Source organism: Salmo trutta, chromosome 34, assembly GCF_901001165.1.
Source record: "Salmo trutta chromosome 34, fSalTru1.1, whole genome shotgun sequence".
Classification (NCBI taxonomy): Eukaryota; Metazoa; Chordata; class Actinopteri; order Salmoniformes; family Salmonidae; genus Salmo; species Salmo trutta.
In genome coordinates, this window is record NC_042990.1 from 24,079,350 (window position 1) to 24,092,063 (window position 12,714).

At 43.8% G+C, this 12,714-nt stretch overlaps 1 protein-coding gene across 1 annotated transcript in view; it reads left to right on the forward strand.

The window, feature by feature from the left end:
• The first annotated feature begins 8,257 nt into the window (after positions 1-8,257).
• The window catches only part of dclk3 (doublecortin-like kinase 3), an 8,395-nt gene continuing 3,938 nt past the window's right edge, over positions 8,258-12,714 (forward strand). Inside the window, exons 1-5 of the mRNA XM_029731145.1 lie at positions 8,258-8,729; positions 9,776-9,987; positions 10,803-10,934; positions 11,071-12,408; positions 12,543-12,675. Coding sequence (XP_029587005.1) covers positions 8,648-8,729; positions 9,776-9,987; positions 10,803-10,934; positions 11,071-12,408; positions 12,543-12,675 — 1,897 coding nt within the window. The 5' untranslated portion in view covers positions 8,258-8,647. The remainder of the gene's footprint in view (positions 8,730-9,775; positions 9,988-10,802; positions 10,935-11,070; positions 12,409-12,542; positions 12,676-12,714) is intronic.

A 12,714-nucleotide genomic window follows, 5' to 3' on the forward strand; every position in this document is an offset into this window, starting at 1 on the left:
TACAGTGGTACCACAGTGGTATGCTACTACAGTGCTACTACAGTGTTATGCTACTACAGTGCTACTACAGTGGTATGCTACTACAGTGCTACTACAGTGGTATGCTACTACAGTGGTATGCTACTACAGTGGTACTACAGTGGTACTACAGTGGTATGCTACTACAGTGGTATGCTACTACAGTGCTACTACAGTGGTATGCTACTACATTGCTACTACAGTGGTATGCTACTACAGTGATACTACAGTGGTATGCTACTACAGTGATACTACAGTGGTATGCTTCTACAGTGGTACTACAGTGGTATGCTACTACAGTGGTACCACAGTGGTATGCTACTACAGTGCTACTACAGTGGTATGCTACTACAGTGCTACTACAGTGGTATGCTACTACAGTGGTACTACAGTGGTATGCTACTACAGTGCTACTACAGTGGTATGCTACTACAGTGCTACTACAGTGGTATGCTACTACAGTGCTACTACAGTGGTATGCTTCTACAGTGGTACTACAGTGGTATGCTACTACAGTGCTACTACAGTGGTATGCTACTACAGTGCTACTACAGTGGTATGCTACTACAGTGCTACTACAGTGGTATGCTTCTACAGTGGTACTACAGTGGTATGCTACTACAGTGGTACTACAGTGGTATGCTACTACATTGCTACTACAGTGGTATGCTACTACAGTGATACTACAGTGGTATGCTACTACAGTGATACTACAGTGGTATGCTACTACAGTGGTACCACAGTGGTATGCTACTACAGTGCTACTACAGTGTTATGCTACTACAGTGCTACTACAGTGGTATGCTACTACAGTGCTACTACAGTGGTATGCTACTACAGTGGTACTACAGTGGTATGCTACTACAGTGCTACTACAGTGGTATGCTACTACAGTGCTACTACAGTGGTATGCTACTACAGTGCTACTACAGTGGTATGCTTCTACAGTGGTACTACAGTGGTATGCTACTACAGTGGTACTACAGTGGTATGCTACTACAGTGCTACTACAGTGGTATGCTACTACAGTGGTATGCTACTACAGTGATACTACAGTGGTATGCTACTACAGTGCTACTACAGTGGTATGCTACTACAGTGCTACTACAGTGGTATGCTACTACAGTGCTACTACAGTGGTATGCTACTACAGTGCTACTACAGTGGTATGCTTCTACAGTGATACTACAGTGGTATGCTACTACAGTGCTACTACAGTGGTATGCTACTACAGTGGTGTGCTACTACAGTGGTATGCTACTACAGTGATACTACAGTGGTATGCTACTACAGTGCTACTACAGTGGTATGCTACTACAGTGGTGTGCTACTACAGTGGTATGCTACTACAGTGATACTACAGTGGTATGCTTCTACAGTGGTACCACAGTGGTATGCTACTACAGTGCTACTACAGTGGTATGCTACTACAGTGCTACTACAGTGGTATGCTACTACAGTGCTACTACAGTGGTATGCTTCTACAGTGATACTACAGTGGTATGCTACTACAGTGCTACTACAGTGGTATGCTACTACAGTGCTACTACAGTGGTATGCTTCTACAGTGGTACTACAGTGGTATGCTACTACAGTGCTACTACAGTGGTATGCTACTACAGTGGTATGCTACTACAGTGCTACTACAGTGGTATGCTTCTACAGTGGTACTACAGTGGTATGCTACTACAGTGCTACTACAGTGGTATGCTACTACAGTGGTGTGCTACTACAGTGGTATGCTTCTACAGTTCTACTACAGTGGTATGCTACTACAGTGAGTGTCTTCTGCTCTCTGGTGGTGAGATAGACAATGTTCCATTCCTCTGATAGTTAACGTGGACACAGCATTATGACATCATCATACAGAACAGGACAACTTTCTGCTTGGAGAAATCAACAACAGAATTCACATCTGGCCAGACTGCCCGTATTGGTGATTCCCAACGTAGGCAAGCTCCAAGACCCTCATATACCCGTACCCCTCCTGCAGCATGCACTACCTCGGTATTGACAAACACTAAAGGCATCCGTTGGCACCTTGATTGGGGATGACAGGCTCATAGTAATGGCTGTAATGGAATTAATGGTATGGTATGGTATGGAACACATCAAATACATGGTTTCCACGTGTTTGATACCATTCCATTCCCTCCATTTCAGCCATTATTATGAGCCGTCCTCCCCTCAGCAGCCTCCTGTGACACACACACACTCACACAAACCCACCTACACACATACATCCTGTTATCTGATAAGTAGATCCAGGATGAGTATCCGGAATGAGACTCATCGCCGGGTACCCAGTGTTAGCAGTAACCGTGGTAACTGACCTGGTGTTAACAGTAACCATGGTGACGGACCCTTGGGGAGAGCGGGACAAAGAGACGGGCCAGACAGAGGTGGGATTCCACCTAAGCTACGCCTGAAACCAGAGAGACCACCACTCTAACTCTCTCTTTCTATTTTTCACCTCCCCCTCTCTCTCTCCTCTGTCTGTCTGTCTGTCTGTCTGTCTGTCTGTCTGTCTGTCTGTCTGTCTGTCTGTCTGTCTGTCTGTCTGTCTGTCTGTCTGTCTGTCTGTCTGTCTGTCTGTCTGTCTGTCTGTCTGTCTGTCTGTCTGTCTGTCTGTCTGTCTGTCTGTCTGTGTTTTTGTTTCTTAATTTCTTTGTCAGTTTATTTTTCTTCCTCTCTCTGTTTCTCTCTCTCTCGCTCTCTCTCCATCTCTCCCTCCCTCTCTCTCTCCGCTCAGCGAATCTCCACCACACACCTGAGGGACAGAAACAGACATTTTCACCAACTGTGTAGGGCTACACTGTAAATAAACAACCACAAATCTAGTTGTTTCAACTAATTATTACTTGGGAATCTTAACTACGAAAGGCTGTGAACCTGGTGGCACACATAAATACATTTTTGTTTTTTGCTATATAGCTGTCGAAGGTAGATGGTGCATACTACTTTGTTTAAATGGTACTCCATAATCACTAGGATAAATACAATTGTTTTTCTTGAATGTACTTTTAACAGAGCTGAGATTTACTTTGAAGTGCAAAGTGTAGCAATACAGGTGAAATCAGTTATTGACACAGGCATGGTAGCTTAGCAGGAAGATTGGAATGCTGTGAACCAAGAGGTTGTGAGTTCAAATCCCAGGTGAGGAAATGTTAAACATTAATTACTGTATAAATAAACATGTACAATATAATCAAGTATGTCAAATATGTAGAGTACCAGTCAAAAGTTTGGACACACCTACTCATTCAAGGATTTTTCTTAATTTCTACTATTTTCTACATTGTAGAATAATAGTGAAGACATCAAAACTATGAAATAATACATAATGGAATCATGTAGTAACCAAAAAAGTGTCAAACAAATCAAAACATATTTGATATTTTAGATTCTTCAAAGTAGCTACCCTTTGCCTTGATGACAGCTTTGCACACTCTTGGCATTCTCTCAACCAGCTTCACCTGGAATGCTTTTCTAACAGTCTTGAAGGAGTTCCCACATATGCTGAGCACTTGTTGGCTGCTTTTCCTTCACTAAGCGGTCCAACTCATCCCAACAATCTCAATTGGGTTGAGGTCGGGGATTGTTGAGGCCAGGTCATCTGATGCAACACTCCATCATTCTCCTTGGTCAAATAGCCCTTACACAGCCTGGAGGTGTGTTGGGTCATTGTCCTGTTGAAAAAGAAATGATAGTCTCACTAAGCGCAAACCAGATGGGATGGCGTATTGCTGCAGAATGCTGTGGTAGCCATGCTGGTTAAGTGTGCCTTGAACTCTAAATAAATCATAGACAGTGTCACCAGTAAAGCACCCCCACACAATAACACCTCCTCCTCCATGCTTCACGGTGGGAACCACAGTAATGTCCATTGCTCGTGTTTCTTGGCCCAAGCAAGTCTCTTCTTCTTATTGGTGTCCTTTAGTAGTGGTTTCTTTGCAGCAATTCGACCATGAAGGCCTGATTCACACAGTCTCCTCTGAACAGTTGATGTTGAGATGTGTCTGTTACTTGAACTCTGTGTCAAGCATTTATTTGGGCTGCAATTTCTGAGGCTGGTAACTCTAATGAACTCATCCTCTGCAGCAAAGGTAACTCTGGGTCTTCCTTTCCTGTGGCGGTCCTCATGAGAGCCAGTTTAATCATAGCGCTTTTTTGCGACTGCACTTGAAGAAACTTTCAACGTTTTTGAAATGTTGGGCACAAATTTGTTTACATCCCTGTTAGTGAACCTTTCTCCTTTGCCAAGATAATACATCCATCTGACAGGTGTGACATATCAAGAAGCTGATTAAACAGCATGATCGTTACACAGGTGCCCCTTGAAGGATGCACATCTCACCTGTTGTTTTGACAGAAAATCTGTACTATTGATGCAACTGTTGAATGCTGCAGATTTGGTTGCACCCTTAAACCGGCCTCTCTCAAAAAGAGACCATGGATTACAACATGGTCAATAATTGTGGCCCTTATCTCATCAGAGACCACCGCTCTTGGTCTTCCTCTCCTTTGTCCTCCACACATTCTCCCTCTCCCTGACACTCTTCTTTCCCCACCAACCTGTCTTCCTTCATCCATGTTTCCAAACTAAATCATTCCTAAGCCATCCTCTTTTGTCTGTTTGGTAATGAGACTAAAAACAGGACACTTGGGTAGGCTTTCAGCTGAAATTGCAATCACTTTTCAAAACTCTTCACACAGTTCTCCTAACCAACTTTCAGCTTGGCACAGCAGTTAATTTCACATCCAAAATGCACTAAAACTCCCAAAACACTTCATACATGTCTCAAATCAACTCATTCTTCCATAACACTAGCAAAGGTTGTCCCCCAACAAGCACACTGTCACTCATAAAACAATGACCTAAAAACACTAACAACAGGTAGCATTGCACAATGTTTTCTTTTGTAAAATGTTTTTACAAAACAAGAATGACACCTCTCTACTGTTTAGAATTCACTGCAGTATATGTTACAGGAATGAATCAGACATGATGCAATATGCTTCAATATGTCATTTTTGGCATTGAGTGATTCCAAAATATAAGAATTTGTATATACACCATCTACCGATACAGATACAGTAGCAATGCTAGTCAACCTTGTCTTCTGCATTTGGCCACAGGTTCTCATCCACATCACATCTTATGTCATCTTGGGCAATACACCTAGGAAATAATCTTTTGTCATGCTTGGTCCATCCCTGGCAATCTTCTGCAGATATGTCCAGGCATTCAGCATTCATTGCGTCCAGGACGGACATTTGATCATGTGGATAATGGTCATAAACCTTCCACCTTGTCACGCCCTGACCATGGAGAGCCCTTGGTTCTCTATGGTGTAGTAGGTCAGGGCGTGACTAGGGGGTGATCTAGTATATCTATTTCTATGTTGGTGCTAATATGGTTCCCAATTAGAGGCAGCTGTTTATCATTGCCTCTGATTGGGAATCATATTTAAGTAGCTATTTCCCCACCTGTGTTTTGTGGGATATTGATTGTTTGTTAGTGTGTTTGGGCACTACGTCCTCACGGTCGTTGAAAGTGTTGTTATTTTGTTTTGTTAGTTTCACTTAAATAAATATGTGGAACTATACTCACGCTGCGCCTTGGTCCGCTCATTTCCAAGACCGTGACACACCTCCATGAGGAAAATAATTCCTTTATGGGGTTGATGAATGGAGGAAAAGTGACACCATCTTAGGATGGGCTGCAAACCACTCTGTGACTGCACGGGAGTGGTGAAATGCCACATTGTCCCATACAATTACAAACGTTGGCCGATGTCACTGTAACCCTTTCCTCACCTGGCACAACCCTTCCATAGAGGTCATCCAGGAATGAAATGAGACGCTCGGTGTTGTATGGTCCAATTAGCAGTTTGTGTAACAGCAATCCATCAGAGGATACTGCTGCACACATTGTGATGTTGGTACCCCTCTGGCCCGGGACATCCACTGTAGCTCTTTTTCCAATCACATTCCTTCCTCGCCGCCGTGTTTTAGCCAAGTTGAAACCAGCCTTATCCACAAAGATGAATATGTGGTGTGTTTGCCTGGCTTCAATCTCCATTACATTTTACATTTTAGTCATTTAGCAGACACTCTTATCCAGAGCGACTTACAGTAGTGAATGCATACATTTCATTAAAAAAAATTCTCCGTACTGGTCCTCCGTGGGAATCGAACCCACAACCCTGCAAACACCATGCTCTACCAACTGAGCTACACGGGACATGACTCTCTAAAATAAATCCACAAGGCAACATAACAGTGAGCCTATTACGGTAGTTTACATTATACCTAAAAACATGCCATTGTGTGCCGCTGCCCTGTTTGGTTTTGTTCAAAACCAGTTGTGTATTTTATAGTCATCTTACCTGGACATATTGGTTCCTGAGTTGCTTGACTCATTCAGAGTTCCTCTCAAAGGGGACAGTGTATAACTGCTTCATCCTGACTTGATGTTGTTTCAGGACTCTAGAAATAGTTGTTTTGCTTACATTGTGAATATTTCCAAATCCAATGTTGTCTGTCAACACTCTGTCCCGAATCTCTGAGTTTTATGCCATTGTTTCTGATGACCATATCAACGATTGCAGTTTCCTGCACAGCAGTGAAAATCCTACCTCTCCCACCTGTGGGTCCTATGCAGAAATACAAAAACAATTACACATAAGTGGGTTTGGAGGCTTTGCTCAATTTACTTCTGTAATGTGCAGTTCAGTCAGATGCCCTTTCAGAATGCACATCTTACCTGTTGTTTTACCGGAAATTTCTCACAATAGATGCCACTGTTGAGCGTTGCAGATTTGGCTGCACTCTCAGACCAGCCTCTCTCATTGATAGACCATGATTTATTACATGATCAATTATAGTAGCCCTAATCTCATCTGAGACTACAGCTCTTGATCTTCCTCTCAGTCTTCTTCCACCACGCGTACGTACTCCTCTCCCTCTCCCAGCCACTCTTCTTCCTCTGTCAGCCACTTCTCTATCTCTGGCTGGGTCCATGTTTACATTACAGTACAGCATTATTCCTAAGATGTCCCCTTTTGTATAGATGGTAATGTTATTGAAAGACAAACACCTGGGTCGCTGTTCAGCTACAATGGGAATCAGCTATAGTTGGTCTAATTGTTTTGATAGTATTTAATTTTTTAGATTTGAAATATATTTCAATACGGTATTACTGTAGAAATGTAGCATAATTGCTGTCATATTCAATTTTGTGTTATTTTAGGTTTTGAACTTAAACTTAACAGTTTTTAAAAGAGTATGTAAACATGTGCAAATTGGCCTGTAGGAACATAGAGTTTTGGTGGTGGTTGTGTCTGAGTGAGAAAATAATTCATGAAATTTGAAGTATGTAGTCATTGAATGCATTTTGTGCCAAAGCAATGAAAAATGATCCATAGTTTAGCCCACATAGACTGCTGTTGTGCTCACTGTGTGAAGAGTTCTGAAAAAGTGACCTAACTATTGAAAAATGAGTCCTAGCGATTTCATTCTGTTTTGAATGTGTTTTTAACAGTTTTGGAAACAGTGTGTTCGCATTTGAAAACATGTGCTGCAAATATATCGTTTTGCAGGTGGTGGAGTATGAATGAGAAAAGAGTTCATGGATTTCGAAGAATGGGGTCATTGAATGCATTTTGTGCGAAAGCAATGAAAAATGATTCATAGTTTGGTCCACATACACTTCTGTTTCGCTGACTGTGTGAAGAGTTTTGACAATTTGACTTCAGTTTTGACCAATGCATGTTAGCAATTGAAAAAAAACTGCAATAAACATTATTTTTTTAAATGCTGCTGAAAATCCGGTGTTTCTATTTCAAACGGTTTTATTCTATTTCAATCTTCTGTGATGTATATATAAAGTGTAATATTGGGATGCAAACTCAAAATGTAATACATATCATGACATGGTACAGGTGTCTTCTTTTGTTTAACCCCATAACCATGTGTGTGATGTGTATACTGTTGTTTCAAAGCAGATTTGTTTAAGACTACCAAGAAACACTCTGTGTGACTCTGATTTAGCCCAATGCAGGAAAAGGGATATATTAAAGTGTAGTAGATTGGTAATGAAGTACTGAAGTTGCCCTGCACAAAACCAAGGGGAAAAGTCGTTTTTGTTGTCAATCGCATAGCCTACAGTGTGGGTGTAAGAGTGGGGGGGGGGGGTCTAACTGTGCCAGAGTGGTGACGCATCTCTCCCGTTATCCAGGCAATGATCACCTGGACTCACATTGTTATTGTTACCGTCCCGGTTTGGCGGCAGTGTTGTTGTTATGTAGGCTAACATCCCATTCGACGCACAGGTTTCGGTTGTTCCTGCCCGCCTTCCCTTTCTTATAACTTTCGAGAGAGCGTTTTAAGTTGCACAACTGGACTCCTCCCACGCGCACCCGTAGCAACCCTGGTCTTCCTTCTATGTTCTGGTCAAAGCGGCTCAACGCGCGCATCCAGTCAACTATTGTAGCCCTATCCCTCATCTCTCTTCCAAAAACGGAAAAGGAAGACGATATTACATTGAAATAATGGCCACCGCTGCCGGTAAAGAAATGTCCAACTGAAACTCCTAATGATTGCGCTAGAAGTGAACAGGTAGGCTATGACGCCCGTGTGGAAACAACGGTTCGGATGCGGTTACGCGGCGCCAGGCACGAGATGGAGAGCGGCATGTCAGTCAAGAGGTGAAAACACTCTATCTTCATGCTTTAAAAGTAAAAATTATAATTTCTCTCAAATATATATATTGTTTATTCTTATTTCTTCTGTATTTTAGAAAAATATATAGATTTTTTTTATGTAAACAAAAAGTAGCAAATTGTGAGGCTCATCCCATGAAGAATGATCAAGATACAGATAAAACTGTATCTTGTATTCTGGTCGCTGTTGTGGCTTCATCTGTGCATAAACCTCAGCGCTTTGGCCTTGTTCTTATTGTTGTGTTAGAGTTATTTTTATCAGGTGTTTGTTTATAGGTTAGGATCTGCCTCAGTGAAAAGCTGACAGTGTTTTGTAGCTTGGTGGAAGATAGTGAATTTTTGGGATAGCCTTGTTAAATGGGTAAAATAGGTTCATGGTACATACTGGATGGGGTGTGTGTCAGGGAGGGATCCCGTACCTCCTCTCCAACTCCATGGACAACACAGGTGTGTGTGTGTGTGTGTGTGTGTGTGTGTGTGTCTGAAAGTGAATCTTCAACTTTGACACTGTGTCTAATGCTTCATTAATCATGCAGCTTCAGGAAAGAACTAGGCCACGCTTTTGTTGTAGTATGTGTGTATGTGTGTGTGTGTGTGTGTGTGTGTGTGTGTGTGTGTGTGTGTGTGTAAACAAATCCGGCTGATCAGATTTGAGTCTTTTCCATGGACTGCATGAGATTCTTTGAGTGCCTCGCTCTCCTGCCTAAATTATTAACGCTTCCTTAAGACACACACTCATACATACACGATGAGGACCACGCATCATGTTACTTCCTTGCTTATCTAAGGAAAAACAATAACCCAGTTAACCTATACAGACAGTTGATGATGACAAATTTGGAAAGTGGAAAGAAATGGTCTCAACTAACTTATCTAACTAACCCGTTGATTCTTTCATCTCTCTCTCTCTCTCAACCCTACACTCTTTACCGCCTTTTCCGGTTCCCTCTCTTTCTCACCCTTTTCCCCACATATTTCATTTCTGTCTCTCCCTGCCTCCCTACCATCCTCTCTCCCCCCATCTCTCTCAGATTCCTCCCTCTCTAAACGTATGGGGGGTATTCCCCACCCTCAGGCCTGGCCCTCTCTCCCCCTGCCCCACCTTGACCCCTTCCCTACAGCCACTAGGACCCATCTCCCTCCTCCTTTTCCAGTCTTCCACACTCGTCATGCTGAGCAGAGTGCTGAGCGACCACGCTTGGTCACTGTGGTCCGACCATGTGGTCACAGCACCCTCAGGAAGGTAACGGTCCAGAATGAAATGATTAATGATTACAAAGAAGTAACCAACCCTCTTTCTGGAGAGCTACTGGATCTGTAGGATTTTGTTCCATTCCTGCATTAACACACCTGATTGTCACAGGCGTCGTATGGATTGGACCAAAACGCAGCGGGAATGTGAATGCTTATTATCTTCTTTTATTAAATAAAATGAACACTGAACAAAAAGAACGACGAAAACAGTCTTGTCAGGAAACAACTACCCACAAATCCCATAGAAAAAACACCCCTACTAAATAGGACCTTCAATTAGAGGCAACGAGGAACAGCTGCCTCCAATTGAAGGTCAAAACAATAAACTAGACATAGAAATAGAAAAACTAGGAAATAGAACATAGAAATACAAAACATAGAACACAACCCAAAAACCCTGACAAAACAAAACAAACACACCCCTGCCACGTCCTGACCAAACTACAATAACAAATAACCTCTTTTACTGGTCAGGACGTGACACTGATTCATAACGGAAGAAGTTGGCTTCAATTACATTTTATTCAATTATAATGATATGGTTGGCTTCAATTACATTTTATTCAATTATAATGATATAGTTGGCTTCAATTACATTTTTTTCAATTATAATGATATGGTTGGCTTCAATTACATTTTATTCAATTATAATGATATGGTTGGCTTCAATTACATTTTATTCAATTATAATGATATGGTTGGCTTCAATTACATTTTATTCAATTATAATGATATGGTTGGCTTGACTCCCACATGTTCAGTACTTCATGGTTTCTTGATGACATCATATTTATGCCTGGTCAGGTGACATTGCTGTTGAACCGTAGGAGCGTGGTCTCGTACGAGCAGCTTCTATTGGACATCTCCGAGGCGCTAGGGTTCCCTCGCTGGCACAGGGCCAGAGTCACACGCCTCTACACACCACACGCACGAGAGGTAACTACACACACACACACACGCACACGCACACGCACACACACACGCACACGCACACGCACACGCACACACACACACACACACACAACAACAACAACACACCTCTAAATCCAGGTGTTTGTGTCTAACCCTCCAGGTGCGGGGTGTGTGTGATTTCTTCCGTGGCGAATCAGCGTTCCTGGCATTGGGAAAGTCTCGTCCAGAGCTCCGGAGTGTCGAGGAGGCCCTGGAGGAGCTGTTTCCACAACATTCCTGTTACCGCAACGACGCACTCCGGGCCTGGGAGAGGAGGTTACAACCTTCACCTGATAAAGCTGCCAAGGCCGACAGCGGATACAGCGAGGGGACAGACATACACACACACCCTGACAAGGATACACACACAAGCCTCGACACGAACACACAGACATACAGTGTTACATACACACAGGGATGCAACCTGGACACACACACACATACTCACCAAGACACACTGACACAACCCAATACACACCCAAAAACACTGACACACCACAATACACACCCAAACAGGCGCTCCACACACAAAAACAAACACCCAACTAGACAGCCCATACACCCTATTCACACACACCTCGACACGGATGCGCACACACATACACACCCTAACACGCATAATAACCAACACTCCACACACCCCTCTCACCCCGCCAATCACCTTCAGAGGGTCAAAGTGAAAGTTGCAGCCAGAGAGATTCTCTCCTCACCGATAGGTCCCTCCACCCAGGAGGAGGAGCCAGGAGAGGAGCTAGACACGCCCCCTCCTCCACTCTGCAGGAACTGTAAGCCTTCTGAAGGACCCAATCCGAGAGCAGGGAGGGCTCCACTTCCTCCCGTGACCAGGAAGCAAACAGGAAACGGACCACACAACCAGGAAGTAGAGAAAGCTCACGTCGGTCCCACCCCACTCCACACTGGACCAATCTGCAGGCTTGAGCAGGAGTCCTTCAGCCAATCAGAACCTTCAGCCTCAGCTTCTAAACAGGAAGAGGCGAGGACTAAACAGGAAGTGATATTTGACCTCCCATTTGATGGTAGTGATGTCACCCTGTCAGACATTGAGCGTTGCTATGACATTGGCCGCGTGGTCGGAGACGGGAACTTTGCTGTTGTGCACGAGTGTCATCGGCGCGACAATGGGGAAGCCTTCGCTGTGAAGATTGTGGAGCACTCAAAGCTCATTGGCCGAGAGCACATGATGCAGAATGAGCTGAGCCTTCTGGGTAGCCTGTCACACCCCCGCGTGGTTCGCCTCTTCACACACCACCACACACACACACACTCCTATCTCGTCATGGAGATGGTTGCCGGGGGCGACCTGTTTGAGGCAATCGCGGTACGTGGGAAGTTTCCGGAAGAGGAGGCAGGGCTGATGGTGTGTGACGTCAGCGAGGCTCTGAGATACATCCACAGCAAGACCATAGTACACAGAGATCTGAAACCTGAAAACCTACTGGTGAGGGAGAGGGTGTGTGTGTGTGTCTGTGTGTCTGTGCAGGTGCGTGTGTGTGTGAATACAAGCATTCCAAGCATCTATCTCTGTAACCCACTCTCTCCCTGCTGCTCTCTCCCCCTCCCTCTCTCTTCTAGGTGGAGTGCAGTAGTCATGGTGTCAGTAGGTTGAAGCTGGGTGATTTTGGTCTGGCCATGGTTGTAACAGAACCCATCTTCACTGTGTGTGGAACTCCCACCTATGTCGCCCCGGAGATCCTCTCAGAGACAGGTGACTATGTCTATCACTTTATTTCTACCTTTATCTATC